Here is a 20,441-nt window from a genome sequence, read left to right as displayed (position 1 = left end):
AGAAAAGAAGTGCAGATGGGAAGGGAGGAATGAGAGTGAGATACTCCAGCAAAACATCGTGCTAATCATCAACTTGTTTATTGACCTGTGAAGTTGGAATTAGGCCACCCCTAGTAGGAAGGGCTGAATGAGTGTGAAAACAGCATTCTAAAAGGGGATAATTGAGGTGCCAAGTGAAATCTGGGTACACAGATGTAGAATTAGCAGCTGTGTCAGAGTTAGGAGGCTGGCTGGACTAACAGTGCCCAGAAATGTAGGAGGGTGAGATTTTTTAACTTTTCCACTGTTGTAGGCTGTCAAATTAGAATAGATGGGCATGTGATTTCCCATGAAGTTTGGAGAAGGGGAGTGTGATAATTCAGAAAAGAGATGAGACAGAATGGGGGATTACGAGCTAGGAAACAGATTTGGAAAATATGGGAGCATGGATACGTATGGTGGTAAAAATCATATTTACTGCTGCCCCCTTCATTGAAGGAGGTATGAGATTTATTTGTGTTATGAAGCATACAGCAGAATCATGTGAAGAAGTATTCAGGAACAGTCTTTCTAAGTGATTTACCTCTTTACAGGTTGAAAAAAATGCTGCAACAAGCTTACTGCTCTCCATAAGTAAAGTTCATTGTGATTGTCATGCCACCTTCCTGCTCATGATTAAGGCTTATAGCATTGTGACTAGACATTTACAATTTATTTGCATAGCTTTATATCGGAAGTTTTGCAAATGTCCTAAAAAGAATCAGAAAAGAAACTGCATTTTACAGTCAAAGTTGTTGAGTTGTAAGGAAAGAAATGTATTCACTTCTCACACATAGGTTGTTGATTAAAGGGATTATGAGCATGTCATAAATGTGAAGTGTAGGTTGGCTTTGTGGGAGCTGGCACTGGAAACAGGGTGGTGAGTTGTGAGTGAGATAGCTATTCTCTCCATTTCTCTTTCTCTCTCTCAGGCCACATATTCTTTTTACCATGTCTTTTCTCTGAGCTTCTGCTTCTCTCTGAAGACCAAGTTTCTCTGTTTAGGGAAATGACCTCCCCACTTCTGACTGGACGTAGATTTCCAAGTACCACTCTCCCTGAATATAGTTTCTGTGTTTCTTAGTTCAAACTACTCTTCAAAGGGCGTAATAACTGGCAGGTAAGGACATTTCCATGGGGTTGGATATTTTAAGTGAAGTTGGGAACATGTGTTTCCTATCAGTGGAGTTGCCTTGAGTACAGGGCAGAGAGAAGTGTATGGGATAGGAAGGTACCTTAAACATGGCTAATTCTTTTCCCTTTAATAGTCACTAGTGACTACATTTTATTATATAAGAGACACTCCTCCTAGAAACCATAAATGTGTGTTTCCTCTCAAATCTTTCTCTTTTGTAGAAATACTTTTATTTTCATAAGAAAATTTTATCTTCTCATCTTAAGAAATTTTATCTTGACACTGCTTTACCTTCATGATACCTCTTTTACTATCTCCTCATCAGGTTTTCACTTCTGCTTAAACTACCCCGACATAGGTTAGATTAAGATTGAATGTATTCTCTTCACTCTTTACCTCGTAATCTCTCTCTCTCTCTCTCTGTTCCAAATAGGATTGACTACTCCATTCTTGAAACATTCATTTCTAACTTCCACAGAAACCTCTCCCTTGCTGCTTCTCCAGCCTCCCTGTTTACCCATTATCTGTCATTTTAAGCTTTATTTCCTCCTCTTATCCCTTAATATTATTTTTTCTCATAACTTGATTTTCAATTTTTATCTCATCTCACTGTATAAACTGTTTTTGGGAGAGCTCAACCATGTCCCTACCATACCTGATGACCCTCAAGTGTTTATCCCTCTGGATACCTTAGCAAATGCAAGTTTCAATTGCTTGTTAAGTATTTCCTAGTACATACTCCACAGAAGCCTAAAACTCAAGTAGATCTAAAATTTATGATTTTTTCCTTCCAGATCATGTGCTTCTGCTTCTGTGATTTATCTTGAGAATAATTCATCAACACAGTTTACTCAGTTAGAAAACTTGGATGCATGGTTAACCACTTTCTGTGTTACATTTGACTCTTACTGAGTCACCAAGTCCTGTTCCTTCTAACAAAAAAGTGCTTCTCTTTCTGCCTTCTTCTTTCCCTTCTTGCTGTTATTGCCTTAGTTCAGATTCTCATTACTTTTCTACCGACATATTGCATCATCTCCTGTAGGTCCCATGATTTATATTATTTCACATTTTAAGCTATCCTTTATATTTGTGTCTGTGTTATATTTTTAAAATATATTTAGTCAACTATACTGATTAGTTAATAAGTGCCTGAGCTTGTAAGTGGGTGAAGGATGTTGAAAGAGAAGAAAAATGTGTTTTTGAATTGTTGTAAGAACTATTAGAGATGACTATCTAGATTTCTGTTACAAATTTATAGCAAAAGCCGCTCCTTAATTGAAAGCATACAAGTACAGATTTTAGGTAAAGGCTCATATAGCTCATCCAACCCAAAAGGAATTCATGAGGATTTTTGAAGATCAGACAGAATCAATGAACAAGATAGGTTTATTCCCTGAGGATATGATTCATTAAGACTTGTTGTCTACCTGCCAATTTTGCAAAGTGAAATAAATATGAACTGGAACCTTTTAGGAAAAACTGCTAAGTGCCCAGGTTGCATGTGGCATAAAGGCACTTATTTTTTTTTTTTTTATAAAAGGGATTTTGTAGCAAGAGAGACCCCTTGAATTAGTAATAATAATTTTTTTTCCATTCTCATTTCCGATAATTATGAAATAATTTTCTTTCAGGATGGCTTTATTTGGTGTTCGGTACTTAAGACTCTTGGGTCAAATTCCTATTTTTTGATACTGTTAGGGAAAATGGATATAGAATATAGAACTGCACCTTAGATTTCTAACATTGCAAATAAATATGACATAAGACATAATTACTTTAATTGATTCTATTTGTGGTGGAAACGTGTTTTAGTGAAAATCATTGTGCACCAGACAAAGACTTATGGAATCTAGGGACATCTTTCTTTAGAAGATTTATTCTGTTTATGATTCTCTGAGGAAATAGCTTTACTAAGATATTTTTCCCTATAGTGTTAGGCCCTGTGAACAAAATATGGCATTTTGAATTCTCAGTTTGTTCTCTAAGGTGCTAGTGAACCTACTCATCTAAATACCATTAGCAGAACTACATAGCATACTTTCGTTTGCATAATTAAATTGCACGAGCCAAATCATTAATGAAATGATTAATGACAGGCCCATAATTGGTGTGTATAGGATTCTGCTTGGGATGTTGGACCAGATGACATAGAAACTGTACTCTATATACTAAATTTTCATACACACAAGGCAATCCAAAATACATTTATCCACTTGGTTGGTTGCAGAAGACACCACTAAACTTTTTGTTTCAGACGTATTCATGGCTCACTGGATTATTTTGTACACTAGACACTAGCCTTCAGTGAAGGTGTGTATTTTTTAACACACTTTCTAAATATTATAAATATAAACTTTCACATACAGATCAGTTATATTTAAAAATTTATTTGAATGTTGTTTGGACTATGAAATGGATTTCCTCATAGAAACAGATTTTTAAGTGGGGCAAGATTCTTTCATTAGAGTATAAAGCTAATTTAACCTATATATAGATGAACTGAATTCTAAAGTATTAATATATATTCATATAGGCAGACAGGCAATAAATATAGCACAGGCACTTGTCATGCTGGGGAATATGGCAATGAATAAGACAAACAAGTCCTCTCTCCTAAAGCAGCTTACATTTTGGAATTGAAGAGGTGAGGTAAGCAGATTTACTCAATGAACACGAATGCAATAAATGATTAAGATACTTGACTTTCTTTATGGCACTTACACTAATAAGACATTGACACCGGGAGAGAGTGACTGGAGAAGTACCAGTAGTTAGAAGCTGAAGTTTCCCTAAACCAACCAGCATGGTTCTATGCCATTTATCACCTTGGGTGTATATTTACTGAGGAGAAGGAGGGAATGAATGAAAATCTAGGAGAACAGCATCCCAGGCAAAAGGAAGAATAGTACAGTGGCCTCGAGTCAAGAAAGAGTTTGGGGCCAGGCGCGGTGGCTCATGCTTGTAATCCCAGAACTTTGAGAGGCCGAGGTGGGCGGATCATGAGGTCAGGAGATTGAGACCATCCTGGCCAACATGGTGAAACCCTGTATCTACTAAAAATACAAAAATTAGCTGGGCGTGGTGGCACATGCCTGCAATCCCAGCTACTCAGGAGGCTGAGGCAGGAGAATCGCTTGAACCAGGGATGAACCAGGGAGGCAGAGGTTGCAGTGAGCCGAGATTGTGCCACTGTACTCCAGCCTGGTGACAGAGTGAACGCCATCTCAAAAAAAAAAAACAGAAAAAAAAAAAAAAGGTTGGAATGTTGGTGTGACAGGAAGATGGCTGCCATATGTAAAATATTATGAGTGATGAAGGGAGTGTACTGAAATAGTTCGGAAACATACATAGGAATCAGATGATGGAGAGATTTGTAGGCCACAGTTAAAAAGAGTTTGGATTTTTCTTTTTTCGGATGGATGTCACTGGAGGATGGTGTGATCTCATTTATGCATTTAAATGGTGACTGTGACAGTTGAAGTGGAGAATGGGGTTGAGGAAGCAAGACTGGAATTAAGGAGATCAGTTATAAGGCTGTTGTAGTTTGACTGGGTGAGCAACCTTTGGTGGTTAAAAACCATTGAAGTGGTAAGACGTGGTCAGATTTGGAATATATGTTGGTAGTATGACTGATGATGAATTGGATGTCCAGTGTAAAAATAAGAGAAGTTAGAGTCTCTACTAGGTTCCTGATGAGAAAAATTGGGTAAAAAGTGATGAGGTTCCTATAATGAGGTACACTGGGGAGAAGGAGATTGAGGCAGGGGGGTGAGGATTGAGAGACCCATGGTAAGGCCAAGTTCATGTTAAATTTGAGACCCCCAGTAAGCATCCAAATGGAGATATTGGTTAGGCAGTGTTTGAAGACTAAGATATAGATTTAGTAACCATCGGCCAATCAAGTTGGAACTCAGAGTTATCTAAGAAAATACAAATGGAGAAGAGAATAGGATAGAATCTTGAGGGAAGAAGAGTAGCTAGAATGATCATTTTAAAAGCCAGCTAGGACATGTCACTTTCCAGTTTAAACCCTCCAATGGCTTTCATCCACACTTAGGATAGAAATCAGTCCTTGATATAGCCCCGGGTTACCTCCTCTCCTGCCATTCTCGTCATTGCTCACCCTGCTCTAACCTGCTGTCTCTCTTGCTTTTCCTTGAGCACCCAAGTACTTGTCTCAGGGACTTTATTCTTGCTTTTTCTCCTATCTGTAATGCTTCTGCCCCAGATATTCACATGGTTCCCTCCCTCATATTATTCAGGTATCTACTTGAATAGATAACTGCGAGGCCTTACCTGACTGCCCTGTGTAAAAGAGCTCTTCATGTTATCCTTTGATGCTTTTTCAATAAAAACTTTCTTTTTTCCTGTAGCCTTCTTTCTAGTTCTTATTAGATGATGAGAGGTAGCCTTATACACATATTCAAGCTAAAGTGTTTATGACTGTTGCTATACATGGCTATCTTTCCATTTGCATTTTCAGTAGGGTCTTAAAGAATCTGCCTTAGACTTTCAGACAGAGATAGGGACAATGCCTGATGGGTTTGAGTATAGTAACTTCAGCACTCATTAACTTATATTAGGTGGGATCGTTTGCACATAAAACTGGCCCTTACTCAGGGCTTAGTATTTAATAATGATACTTTGTCATAGTATGATGTCATATTTAATATTATTATTTGATAATGCTATATTTCAGACATCTGATCATAATATTTAGTAAGTTTTCTAGTTATTTGGCATAGCACCTGTCTCACCATGTTTACTAGCAGTGAGAATATTTACTTATTTTCTGTTAACATATTACATTTTGAATTTCATTATTGATGAACTAGTGTTCTATCAAAAGTGATGTGCTGTAACAATGTAAATATTTTCCATAGATTTGTAATATTTGTGAATATAAATATTTAAAAACTATGGTAGAATGTTATTTTACTATAGCATAGCTTTATTTTGAAAAGCTATATGTTGCAATTGTTTGCAATTATTGAGTATATATGTGGTTTTTTTTTTTGAGACAGCGTCTTACTCTGTCACCCAGGCTGGAGTGCAGTGGCCCAATCTTGGCTCACTACAACCTCCACCTCCCGGGTTCAAGCTATTCTCCTGCCTCAGCCTACCAAGTGGCTGGGACCGCAGGCCTGTACCACCATACCTTGCTAATTTTTGTATGTTTAGTAGAGATGGGTTTTCACCATGTTGCCCAGGCTGGTCTTGAGCTCCTGACCTCAAGTGATCCGCCGGCCTCTGTCCCCTAAAGTGCTGGAATTACAGGCGTGAGCCACCATGGCCGGCCAATATGTGGATAATTTTTAAAAATTGGTGGCTGGGCACGGTGGCTCACACCTATAATCCCAGCACTTTGGGAGGCCAAGGTGGGCAGATCACGAGGTCAGGAGATCGAGACCATCCTGGCTAGCACGGTAAAACCCTGTCTCTACTAAAAATACAAAAAATTAGCCGGACGTGGTGGTGGGCACCTGTAGTCCCAGCTACTTGGGAGGCTGAGGCAGGAGAATGGTGTGAACCCGGGAGGCGGAGCTTGCAGTGAGCCGAGATCGCGCCACTGCACTCCAGGCTGGGCGACAGAGCAAGACTCCATCTCAAAAAAAAAAAAAAGGTTAATTTCAGTCACTGATCATCTACTTGTTGAAAACTTAATTTTCTTTCAGTGTCTTATTTAACTGCCTTCATTTGGACTGTTAGAAAGCCAAAGATACTTTTTCTTTTTTTTTTTTTTTGAGATAAGGTCTCATTCTGTCACCCAGGCTGGAGTACAGTGCCACGATCTCAGCTCACTGCTACCTCTGCCTCCGGGATCAAGTGATTCTCCTGCCTTAGCCTCCCAAGTAGTTGGGATTACAGGCACACAGCACCACACCCAGCTAATTTTTGTATTTTTAGTAGAGATGGGGTTTCACCATGTTGGCCTGACTGGTCTTGATTGCCTGACCTCAAGTGATCCTCCCGCCTTGGCCTCCCAAACTGCTGGGATAACAGGCGTGAGCCACTGCTCCTGGCGTAGCCAAAAATATCTTAAAAATCAACAGTTGTGCTGAGGGAGAAGAAATGTATACATTCAGGGATAGGGTATAATTTTAGAAACTGTATTTGTAATTTAAATTTGGAACTTTGTATTATCTCTCGGAGGTTGGATTTAGCATTTTGGTTTGTAGATGGATCTATCCGTTAAAAAGACAAATTCATGCTTTTTTATAATATTAAAATGTGAGAAATTATTTCTACTAAAATATTGAATCAAGCCCGGGTGCAGTGGCTCATGCCTGTAATCCTAGCTCTTTGGGAGGCTGAGGCAGGTGGATCACCTGAGCTCAGGAGTTCGAGACCATCCTGGCCAACATGGCGAAACCCTATCTCTACTAAAAATACAAACATTAGCTGAGAGTGCCATAAATATTTGGGGGCAAAATGTACGGTACCTGTAGAGGCCTCCATTCAAGTCGTATGTACATTATACTTACCTGAATTTGCAAGAGCAACAGGCCGAGGTCTTCTACAGCCTTACGCTTCCCAGCTTCACCTTTAAGGGAGAGGCCTGGGAAGTGATCTGGCAATACTGCCACAGTACTGTTTTCCTTCTCGGCTGATGCCTGTGCTTTTCACGTCCGCCATTATGGGCCTGTGTTGATTCTTCAGCAGTCCCAATTTAGCTGATTGGGTGATTGCATTCCCCTGCACTGGTGGAGCTGGGAAAGGAAATGACTTCTGACTTAGTTTTCTCCTGGGGCTTTTTCTGTAGAGTCCAGTGGTGTATGTCATAGTGTATGTCAAGCCACATACACTTTCCTGTGCTTCTTGTAGGTATGAAATCGTCCTTATTACCTAGCACTCAGGTGTTTTTAATTCAGGGGTTTATCAAACCAGTCTAGTGGAGTTCTGGCCAATCAGCTAGGACTGGCCAGAGCTGGTTGGCACCAGTGTGTGTGTGGCCTTTGACACAGAAATACACAGATTCACATCACAGCTTTTTGGTGCACGTTTTGTTGATTTTATTCAGCCAAGATGATTGTTCATGTGTTCTCTTGTATTTGTTAGTATGTCTCCATATTAATATGATCCTGCTCAATATTTATGTTTTATTCTCTTGAGTAATTTCAGCACAGATGGCTTTTACTGAGACTCGCTACTCCATTGGCAAAGTCCATTTTATTAAATGTAGTATTTGCAGGTGCCCATTAGCATAAGTATGCTTAGAAAAGAATTCTGGAATCGCACTTGTGTGTTTTTTTGCTGCTGACTCAGAAGAGCAATGATACATTTCAGATCTTCAGTTTTCAGTTCTTTCTAGCTGCCATGAGACTTAAAGAAATTTAGGTTTATTAAAATTCCATAAACATTTGTAAAATCTGTTTTGATATTGATAAAGAAGTGCCATTATGAAAGTTGTTTAATTTAAATATGGGAAAGCTTTATCTTAAATTATCTTTATGTATTTGAAAGCAAATTTAAAGTGATTTGCAGTTTAATGAAGGTATGGCCATGCCGGCAGTATCCAAGTATCAGATGTGGGGTTATTTTTTGTCTCATGTGCAAGTACGGTTTTCACCAAATCCTGTCATTTTTCTGTGCGGTACTGTTTGGGGCCTTAACACTTTGCCTCTTATTAACTACCATAGCCTTCTGATTGATCTGGCATCTGGTTTTTTTCCTCATTCCTGAAATCACTCTGCAAACAGGCACTTGAGTAATCTTCTGAATGCACTGCTCTAATGGTGTCCCTGAATTGGTGAAAGGCTTCTGGTTGCTTCTGATGACTCTAAGACAACTTTTGTGTCTGGTCATGAGGGCCCTCTCTGGGCTTGGCTCTTCATCTCCATTTCTGCTTTTTACTGGAGTCCTTCTCTTTTCTCATTATTCTATGGCCTGTAACTCTGATCTGTTCTGTAAATCTGGAATGTCCAATTATCTTCCCTCCAAGCAATATCTGATCTGATTCTTATTTTTTTTTTGAGACGGAGTCTCGCTCTGTCACCCAGGCTGGAGTGCAGTGGCGCGATCTCGGCTCACTGCAAGCTCCGCCTCCCGGGTCATGCCATTCTCCTGCCTCAGCGTCTCCGAGTAGCTGGGACTACAGGCGCCCGCCACCACGCCCGGCTAATTTTTTGTATTTTTAGTAGAGACGGGGTTTCACCGTGGTCTCGATCTCCTGACCTCGTGATCCGCCCGCCTCGGCCTCCCAAAGTGCTGGGATTACAAGCGTGAGCCACCACGCCCGGCCCTGATCTGATTCTTTACTGGCTCTGAAGAAAGTAATTCCTTTGGGAAAATGTTCCCTTGACTATGCTGGTCTACAGAGATCTTTTCCTCGTCTTTTTAATGAGAGCACTGCTCACACCGCTTTCCCCACCTCCACCACTGAAGAACGTAGTGTTTACTTTTGTGGCTTAGTGAGCTTTTTTGTGACTGGGTCTCATTCCTTTCATTAGACTAGAAGCAGAGAGGCAGCATGGCTTGGCATAGTGATTAGGTGAGTAGTAAGCCTTGGGTTTAGACTTGGGTCCAAATTGTAGCTCTGAGCAATTTAGTTTCTCTGTGCCTCAGTTCCCTTATCTGAGAAACGGGGCCAATACTAGTTCCTCACCATGAGTTGGGTTTTTTTCTTTCATCTGAGAACAGTCATTTCTCTGTAAAACTACTAAACAGATTTGTTTATTTAGTATACTGAACACATTTTGTTTGCCATTAATCCTCTCTGTCCATCATTCTTAGAGATTTTCTTGGTCCTGTTCACTACACAAACAATTTAGAGAGATCTCCCACCTTGTTTTAGAACACGGCAATTCTTTGAATCAAATACAGGCTAAACTAGAAGGCACGTGTCTTTCCCTGGAACAACTTCACATTTTCTGGACCTACATATCCAGATGGTGTTGGTGCCCTTATTTTATAGATATATGAGTTTGCATTGTACTTAATGGTATTTAAATTCTTATGTGGCATATCAATCTGGAATCAGAACATCAGAGTTTGTCCTGGCTCTGCTATTTATAGAAAATCAACCTTCTAGAGTTTTAGTTTCTTTTTTTAATTAAATTAAATTAATTTAAAAATTTTTGTGAGTACATAGTAGGTGTATGTATTTATGAGGTACATGAGATATTTTGATATAGGCATGCAATGTGAAATAAGCACTTAGTTTCTTTATATGTGAAATGCAATGTTAATATCAGACCTCTCATTTACAGGGTTATTCTGAGTCTTGAAAATAAGAATCATACAGTTGTATGTTAATGAACATTATAGTATATTTTACTTAACCCATTTTTAGGCACTTACAATATGCTAGTATTAACTCATGCAATAAGTAATTGAACCCTCAGAACAATGTTGTGCGGAGGTACTAATACGTTATAGAGAAGAGCAAACTGCAGAACTTAATTAATTGCCTACAGTCAACAGTTAGTAAGTGGTAGTACTAGAATAGACACCTGGCAGGTTGGCTGTGGACCCTAGTTGAGGCTGCTGCATCACATGACCTTTCTCTAAGTGTTACTGGGATTAGCCACCTCTGCTGTGTGCTTGCTCATTTTGTCTCCTCAGCCAACAATTCCAGTAATTCAGAGGCATCCGAAGTTAAGCCAATTGTGCATTCAAAACCTCCAACTTTTGTCTATTTTTTATTGTAGCTTAAAACATAAAAAGAAAACAAATGCAATGCCTGTGAACTCAGAATAACTGCTCTGTGATTAAACACACAAAATGCTGTGCAAACATGTGAAAGTCACATGGTAATATTAATGCATATTGAGCTGATTTTACCTATTATTGGAAGTTAGAAATATCAATATTTCAGCAATGAAAACAATGCAGATGTATGATGTACAAAACATATACTGTAGAGATAGTTTGGAAACTTATGAGCTTTAATCTTTTTATCTATTTCAGGACTTTCTGGGACAAGTGTTTTGTACATTGGGAGAGATCGTTGGTTCACAGGGAAGTCGCCTGGAAAAACCAATAGTGTAAGTATTTTTTAATTCAGACAATGAAATGCCAATTTTAACAGTTTCTATTTTGTCAGTTTGGAATTGGTGAATGCATGGGTGTGGAGCAAAAGTGGGTTTTAAAATCTTGTTTGAGTTTTTTCTTTTAACAAATAATTTTGACATATTTTTAAAGAATAATTTCTATGTCACCTGTCATGCTATGCTAAAAAATTTTCACAAGATGAAATGAGCAAATTTAAATAAGGAAATATGTTGTTTTTCTTTTGGTTGTACTATTAATTGTTAGATTTAGTACTTCCCTGAAAAAGGGATTTTAGTCTTTTGTGTTAGTAAATATATGTAGTAAACTGCTGTTAATACCACGTATTTCATAAATGCACTTTTGGTTATTGAAATTTTCATAATAATTTTTACCATGGAAGTGGCTTGTAGAGAAAGCTGTAAGTAGGTAAATATTGGGAGAAGGTAATCACTAAGAATGGTCTATTCCATCTTCACCTTCAATTACTAGGATCATATTTAGTTTTCAGGTCAATTGCATGAGTTGATTCTGTTTTCTCCAGTTCCAAATAAGGCAGGGAGCAAATTTTAGAAATTTTTCATGGCTTTATTCTCCTTTCCTCCTTCTTCCCCCTCCCTAATCCTGATTATTTGGATTGACTTAACTGTTCATAAATTTCAGAAGATCTAGAAAGAATAGTACATTTGCAGAGCTAACCACAATGTCAAAAGCTTTAGGGAATTTTGAAGTCTTTATCTTCATCAATCTTTTAAGAATCTCAAACTCAAAAAATAAATATGTCAATACTCCATAAATCTGTTTATTTCTGACATAAATACTTGAAATGGCGAGGCATTATTCTCACATTTCTTATATAAAATTAAACTTTTTATTTAGTGTGTTCATTGCTATGCATTAAATTATTAGGCTACTAAGAATTCTATAAATTCTAATTTTTTGCAATTTAATTTGATTTTCTTAGAAAATTATTACTGAATGTCAGTTTGAAAACTTTCATATATCAACTCCCATTTTACATTCTTTTTGTGTGTAATTTATTTTCACATAATTATAGGACTTGGAAGCTTATTACAAAAATATATTTATGCTCACTTTAGTAAGTAGTAAGCAATCTGTAAGGCAAATGCAAGTATTAAGTGCATATAATTCTAATCGCATCTCCTATTCCAGTGACTTATGCCCACAAGGATTCCTAAGATCACTACATCTACCTTTTGTTTTTTGCTGTTAAAAAGAATCAATAATATATGCAATACCACCTTAAAGATGCCTTTAACATTCTTCAAGAGAAAACAAAAGCAATTAAAATACAGAATTTTCATTTCCAAGCAACAGAATAGAGATTTTATGAATGGGTACACTTTTTATTCATTTATTTATTTGTTAGCTTTTATTTTAGGTTCAGAGGTACTTGTGCAGGTTTGTTATGTAGATAAATTGCACATCACAGGGCTTTGGCATACAGATTATTTCATCACCCAGGTAATAAGCATAGTACCCCATAGGTAGTTTTTCAGTCCTCACTTTCCTCCCTTCTTCCACTCTCAAGTAGGCTCCAGTGTCTGCTGTTGCCTTCTTTGTGTCCATGACTACTCAATGTTTATCTCCTGCTTATAAGTGAGAACATGTGGTATTTGGTTTTCTGTTCCTGTGTCAATTTGCTTAGGATAATGGCCTCTAGTTCCATTACTGTTGCTACAAAGGATAAAATTTCAGACTTTTTTTGTCTATGTAATATTCCATGTTGTATATTTACCACATTTTATTTATCCAGCCCACCATTGGTGGGCATTTAGGTTAATTCCATGTCTTTGCTATTGTGAATAGTGCTGCAATGAACATAAACATGAATGTCTTTATGGTAGAACAATTTATATTCCTTTGGCTATGTACCCAATAATGGGATTGCTGGGTCAAGTGGTAATTCTGTTTTAAGTTGTTTGAGAAATCACCAAATTGCTTTACACAATGGCTGAACTAATTTACGTTTCCACCAGCAGCATATAAGTGTTCCCTTTTCTCTGCAACCTCACCAGCATTTGTTATTTTTTGACTTTCTAGTAATAGCCACTCTGACTGTTCTAAGATGGTATCTCATTATGGTTTTTATTTGCATTTCTCTAATGATTAGTGATGTTGAGCATTTTTTTCCTATGCACGTTGGCTATGTGGTATATATTTTTTTGAGACAGAGTCTCCCTTTGTTGCCCAGGCGCAATCTCTGCTCACTGCAACCTCTGCCTCCCGGGTTCAAGCAATTCTTCTGCCTCAGCCTCCTGAGTAGCTGGGATTACAGGCGCACGCGTGGCGCCCTACCAATTTTTTTTTTTGTATTTTTAGTAGAGACGGGGTTTCAGCACGTTGGTCAGGCTGGTCTTGAACTCCTGACCTGGTGGTCCGCCCGCCTCGGCCTCCCAGAGTTCTGGGATTACAGGCGTGAGCCACTGCACCCAGCCTATGTGGTATACATATTTTTAAATTAGTAATTTTATTGGAAGTTTTTATCTGGTGTTTTTTTACCATAAGGAAATCGTAATTCTAATTTCAGAAAATTATTAAATTTTTTTTTTTTTTTTTTTTTTTTTTTGAGATGGAGTCTCGCTCTGTCGCCCAGGCAGGAGTGCAGTGGCACAATCTCGGCTCACTGCAAGCTCCACCTCCCGGGTTCATGCCATTCTCCTGCCTCAGCCTCTCCAAGTAGCTGGGACTACAGGCGCCCGCCACCACGCCCGGCTAATTTTTTGTATTTTTTTAGTAGAGAAGGGGTTTCACCGTGGTCTCGATCTCCTGACCTCGTGATCCGCCCACCTCGGCCTCCCAAAGTGCTGGGATTACAAGCTTGAGCCACCGCGCCTGGCCTAAATTATTAAGATATAAAAAATTTACCAGTGGAAAATCATATTTATATTAATCTTGGAACATATTAAAAATTTGATATTATTATAATGTATTGATTGTGGTATGTGGTGAATAGAACATAGCATAAGATATGGTCCTTGTTCAGCTGATTCAACAATTCCCACTAGGTATGACCAGCAAAAATAAATTCTTGCTAAGAGGTGAAGATACCTAGGGTAGACTGGTAGAATATGCAAATGTTGGGAAAATTTGCTGGGGGTTGAGTCATGATCATTTTATGTAATCAGAAAGGATGAGATTTAGATTTTCGTTAGCTCTTGCTAAGGGCGGGGTATAACATATACATATTTCATATAGTGTAATGAGGGAAAGACTTCAAAACTTGTTCATCCAACATGGATCTACAGTAACCACATGCTGTGCTGCATCTATAAGATATTCTGAAATTTAGACAACTTTATTGAAGGTCCTCAGGTTCTATCTTTCTTACTGAAAAAGGAACAATTAATTTGATTTTCTAAGCTTATATCACTAAACATTTATTCATCCCTTCATCTCCTTGGACAATCTTCTCAGGCAAATAAACATTAAGAAAATAGTTTAAAGGTAAGATTACTGTTTGAGCAGTGGAAGATTTCTAAATTTTTCTGAGAAAACTTAGCTAGGCAAGTTTTAGTACTAAGTGGGTAAGAAAATGTAAAGCTTGAGTGTAGCAAAGAGATGAGCTACAAAAGAAAAAAGCAAAGAAACAAAACCTTAGGAATTGCAGAATTGTTGCAATTACATTCATTAAACAGGAGTGAATTGGATTAGATACCTAAGATAATCCAATAGAGGAAAGAGATGAGAGGGTGAAATGAAATAGAAGAGATGAATTAAAAATGGGAGAGTAAAAGTGAATACGATTAGTTTGCTAGTGGAAAGATATTTTGGCTTTATTAATTAAGGCACCTAGTGACGTGCTATCACTGGATCAGATGTTCCAACGCAGGTGAACAATGGACTGGAAAAAACATTTTGTAGTCACCCTTCCTCTTGCATAGAAAAGACTGGCTTTAATGAAAAACTCTAGCTGTGAGAGAGGCATGTGTTTGGAGGAAGAACATGTGGATTGAAGAACAAGGTCGGTTGGCTAAGTTTTAGGTTCAGGTACTTTGAGAGAAGATACAGCATCTATGCAAATAGGATTTTACTCCCTTACCTCAGTCTCAAATGGAAAACACAACCATTCATACTTTTTGTTTGAAAAAGCACAATTGGGTTGAGGAAGAGCAAAATTGCTGTTTGCATGGAAGCTTTATCTGCGAATAATGCCAAGGTCGCCCTTCAGAGCAGCTGGTCCACTCCATGGAGTCCTAAATTCCACATTCATCCTTGCTAACTCCTGCTCTTCCATGTACTTCACTTTTTTTTACTTTTTAACTTTTCTTCCTGAATCAATCTAATAAGCAAATAGTCAGAAGAGATGGGAACATGGGAAGATCTGGGATATTTCAGTGGAAGAAAGAATGGCTTTGGAAAAAAGGATGAAACCAGGGAAGATATTGGAGATGATGCAAGGTCAGGAAGTGTTTTCTTTTTGTGACAGGAAGCTTGGTGACAAACACAACTTTGAAGCCTCCATGTTTTCTTTTTTTTTTTAATTTTTAATTTTTTATTATTATACTTTAGGTTTTAGGGTACATGTGCACAATGTGCAGGTTTGTTACATATGTATCCATGTGCCATGTTGTTTTGCTGTACCCATTAACTCGTCATTTAGCATTAGGTATATCTCCTAATGCTATCCCTCGCCCCTCCCCCCATCCCCCCACCCCACAACAGTCCCCGGAGTGTGAGGTTCCCCTTCCTGTGTCCATGAGTTCTTATTGTTCAATTCCCACCTATGAGTGAGAACATGCGGTGTTTGGTTTTTTGTCCTTGCGATAGTTTACTGAGAATGATGTTTTCCAGTTTCATCCATGTCCCTACAAAGGACATGAACTCATCATTTTTTATGGCTGCATAGTATTCCATGGTGTATATGTGCCACACTTTCTTAATCCAGTCTATCGTTGTTGGACATTTGGGTTGATTCCAAGTCTTTGCTATTGTGAATAGTGCCGCAATAAACATACATGTGCATGTGTCTTTATAGCAGCATGATTTATAGTCCTTTGGGTATATACCCAGTAATGGGATGGCTGGGTCAAATGGTATTTCTAGTTCTAGATCCCTGAGGAATCGCCACACTGACTTCCACAGTGGTTGAACTAGTTTACAGTCCCACCAACAGTGTAAAAGTGTTCCTATTTCTCCACATCCTCTCCAGCACCTGTTGTTTCCTGGCTTTTTAATTATGGCCATTCTAACTGGTGTGAGATGGTATCTCACTGTGGTTTTGATTTGCATTCCTCTGATGGCCAGTGATGATGAGCATTTTTTCATGTGTTTTTTGGCTGCATAAATGTCTTCTTTTGAGAAGTGTCTGTTCATGTCCTTGGCCCACTTTTTGATGGGGTTGTGTGTTTTTTTCTTGTAAATTTGTTTGAGTTCATTGTAGATTCTGGATATTAGCCCTTTGTCAGATGAGTAGGTTGCAAAAATTTTCTCCCATTCTGTAGGTTGCCTGTTCACTCTGACGGTAGTTTCTTTTCTGTGGAGAAGCTCTTTAGTTGAATTAGATCCCATTTGTCAATTTTGGCTTTTGTTGCCATTGCTTTTGGTGTTTTAGGCATGAAGTCCTTGCTCATGCCTATGTCCTGAATGGTATTGCCTAGGTTTTCTTGTAGGATTTTAATGGTTTTAGGTCTAACATGTAAGTCTTTAATCCATCTTGAATTAATTTTTGTATAAGGTGTAAGGAAGGGATCCAGTTTCAGCTTTCTACATATGGCTAGCCAGTTTTCCTAGCACCATTTATTAAATAGGGAATCCTTTCCCCATTTCTTGTTTTTGTCAGGTTTGTCAAAGATCAGATAGTTGTAGATATGCGGCATCATTTCTGAGGACTCTGTTCTGTTCCATTGATCTACGTCTCTGTTGTGGTACCAGTACCATGCTGTTTTGGTTACTGTAGCCTTGTATAGTTTGAAGTCAGGTAGCGTGATGCCTCCAGCTTTGTTATTTTGGCTTAGGATTGACTTGGCGATGCGGGCTCTTTTTTGGTTCCATATGAACTTTAAAGTAGTTTTTTCCAATTCTGTGAAGAAAGTCATTGGTATCTTGATGGGGATGGCATTGAATCTATAAATTACCTTGGGCAGTATGGCCATTTTCACGATATTGATTCTTCCAACCCATGAGCATGGAATGTTCTTCCATTTGTTTGTATCCTCTTTTATTTCATTGAGCAGTGGTTTGTAGTTCTCCTTGAAGAGGTCCTTCACATCCCTTGTAAGTTGGATTCCTAGGTGTTTTATTCTCTTTGAAGCAATTGTGAATGGGAGTTCACTCATGATTTGGCTCTCTGTTTGTCTGTGATTGGTGTACAAGAATGCTTGTGATTTTTGTACATTGATTTTGTATCCTGAGACTTTGCTGAAGTTGCTAATCAGCTTAAGGAGATTTTGGGCTGAGACGATGGGGTTTTCTAGATATACAATCATGTCATCTGCCAACAGGGACAATTTGACTTCCTCTTTTCCTAATTGAATACCCTTTATTTCCTTCTCCTGCCTGATTGCTCTGGCCAGAACTTCCAGCACTATGTTGAATAGGAGTGGTGAGAGAGGACATCCCTGTCTTGTGCCAGTTTTCAAAGGGAATGTGAAGCCTCCATGCTTTCACACGAATATATAAAAGTAGTAAAATTTATGAATGCATGACCGAAATAGTGCAGAAATTCACACTGGGGAAATAATAGGTATTTATGGTATAGCTCTTCCATCTATTCTTCGTAGTTTCCACTGCCTCCTGCTGTCTTGCTGTGTGAACCTGCCCTGACCAGATTATCTTTAACTGTCTGGTTAAAGATAATGTTGTAGGACAGCCACTAAACATTCTACTGTTTTTCATGGTCTGTTCCTCATGACTGAGGATAGAAATGGAATTTGCACACTCTTGGTGCTGCAGCCATTACTTTTTGCAATCATGTTTGTGAGAGGTTAGGTGATTTTCCCTATCTGGATGGGCACTGGCTTCTGAATTGCAGCACAGGACACCTCCAGACGCAGATATCCTGAGGCAGACAGTCCACTCGCAAGTAACACACAATTGATTTATCATGAATTTAACGCCTTCTTGTGTCCCAAATGTTATTTTTCTTAAGTAGCATTATCCAAGTACCTCTTATTTATTAATTTTAGATTAGAGATTTATTTCACAATTAGTTTCCCATTTATATTCTGAGTTATTCAGAATACTTCCTTGTGTTTTTTTTTGCTTTCTTTCCTTTAAATGGCCTAACTTATTTTCTTATAAGATAATCAGAATAATTTCTTCTGGCTTTTTAATTGCGATTGTGTTGTAATATCTCCTCAGAGGTAGTCTTTTTAAATTTATGATAACTGTAAAATTGGGAGATTTAAAGGAGACAACTTAGAATTTGAAATTATTTAATATCATCAAACTTTTGACAATGAAATTAGGATTATTATGAAGGTAAAATGGTTTCTTGTATGTAGCCTCTTGCCTCATTCAATAATGAGAATTTGAATTTAACCTCAGGCTTTTTTACTTTCTGTGTTTTGGTTATTGTTGTCATTTATCAAATTAGATTTTCTCATTTTATTATGAGAAAAAGCATTTTTATTTTTAATATTTTATATGCATAATGACGAAATAATTTGAAATTGATGTTCAGTAATTTTTAGTTTACTTTTTAGTAGCAGCTTAAGATTTTTGCAATTTCAATAGTCTGTTCTGTTGGATTTAAGCTTTGGGCAAACACGTTTCTCATCTGAATTACATCCTACACTTTTGGTCTTTTCCTGGAACCCTCCTAAAATGAGTCTTGTGCTACTTAATTTGACTGAAACATTTACTGTGCTTCCTATGACTCATTGGCTCCTCTCTTTAGATCATCCCATTATTATTTAGCATGATACCCACTCAGCAGCGTGGTTTCTCATGCTGTGAGATTGTATCCAATTGTCTGTGATGCTGTCAAAGAGTCGTGTGTCTTCTATCTTTAGGGGTCTCAGTGATGGATTCAGCAAAGCCTTCCAAAATGCAAGAATCAGCACCAGTTTAAGAAAGATTGCCATTCTCTCCTTCGGGAGGAAAATATTTATTATGTTCCTCAAGTAATAGGCCTGTTTATTCCAGACGTGTTAGCTAGGAATTCAGCAAGTTTAAGGAAAGGACCGTGTTAAACCAAACTTGATTACACTTATGTAAAGTGTTAAGTATTATCTAAATATAAATATTAAAAACTATTTGTCTGTTTTCAGTATGTAGCTGAACTATCAAATAGGGGAACTGAGTTAGATTTCTGCTTTTCATTAGTTTGGGTTTTATAAGATAGTGTTGGAAATATCCTGAATTTCCCATGTTAGTATGTAATTGCAAAAAATAATCCAGAGTTCAGTGTCAATTAAGAATTAGTTATATTCCTTTATTTGCAAAGACTACACAGATGTGCTTACGTGTTTGTAATCTTCACATGATTCAACACATTAAAAATAAAACCACTGATTGCCTTTCAGATAGATATTAGATACTTCACCAGCCTAGAGTAGAGCTTTAATCTACTTCTGGGAAAGGCTCTTGAAGAATGGTATATTCTTTTTAAAGGCCTAAGATAGAAGGAATTTTAGTACATTTACTCATGTTATTATATACAAGCTTCTGAGGTTTACATATAATCAAAGTTTAATAAAAATGTTGAGTTGAACCACTTTCTTACATTCATTTTCGAATGTGAGCTCATTCTCTGGAATGATCTCCAGGGAGGTAAATCGCTTACTCTAAATAGGCAGATTATGTATATCTGCAGATTCCCATGATTCTCTGCTTTACTCAGATATTCCAGTAGTGACAACTGAAGTCATACAGATGAAGAACTGTTCTGGATGGAAAGGATTGTAAAAGATATGACCAGTCATGAGAGATATAGGTAAAATGAATGAGTTTTTTACAAAGTAGCCTTTAATGTCATTGTCAGAGACAAGCCTCAGAATGATTGGTTGGTTGTTCTGACTTGGTGTGACATGTGTTTTGTTCCTATGAGACTTGTGTGCAAGTAAGCCCTTTGGGCATCCCAGTTTAGGAAAGAAAAACAAAAGGAAAAATTGTTTTACGAATGGTAACTTTATGGAGCAAATAATTTACTGACAGATTCTGGTAGATAGAATCTGAGTATAATAGAGGTTTTAGGGATTGTATTTTTAAAAATAGTATTTTCAGTAAATCTTTACTAGGAATTGATTATGGATCAGAAACTGTTAGGTACTAAGTAAACAATGGTGAAAATGCAAAGTTGTTCCTGTCTTTATTGGTTTTTACCATTTATTCA

General features: G+C 37.8%; 1 protein-coding gene across 4 annotated transcripts in view; it reads left to right on the top strand.

Annotated features, from left to right (window-relative positions):
• The window catches only part of CPNE8 (copine 8), a 265,785-nt gene that overhangs the window by 73,456 nt on the left and 171,888 nt on the right, over positions 1-20,441 (top strand). For all 4 annotated transcript variants that reach the window (XR_008651963.2, XM_063620134.1, XM_063620133.1 and 1 more), the window contains one exon: positions 11,063-11,139. Coding sequence is in view for 2 of the 4 variants with exons in the window: in XM_063620133.1 (XP_063476203.1) it covers positions 11,063-11,139 (77 nt within the window). In the remaining 2 variants the exon portion in view is untranslated. The remainder of the gene's footprint in view (positions 1-11,062; positions 11,140-20,441) is intronic.

The sequence above is a fragment of the Symphalangus syndactylus genome, chromosome 17 (genome assembly GCF_028878055.3).
Source record: "Symphalangus syndactylus isolate Jambi chromosome 17, NHGRI_mSymSyn1-v2.1_pri, whole genome shotgun sequence".
In the NCBI taxonomy this organism is placed as follows: domain Eukaryota; kingdom Metazoa; phylum Chordata; class Mammalia; order Primates; family Hylobatidae; genus Symphalangus; species Symphalangus syndactylus.
This window is presented reverse-complemented; position numbering and strand designations above follow the sequence as displayed.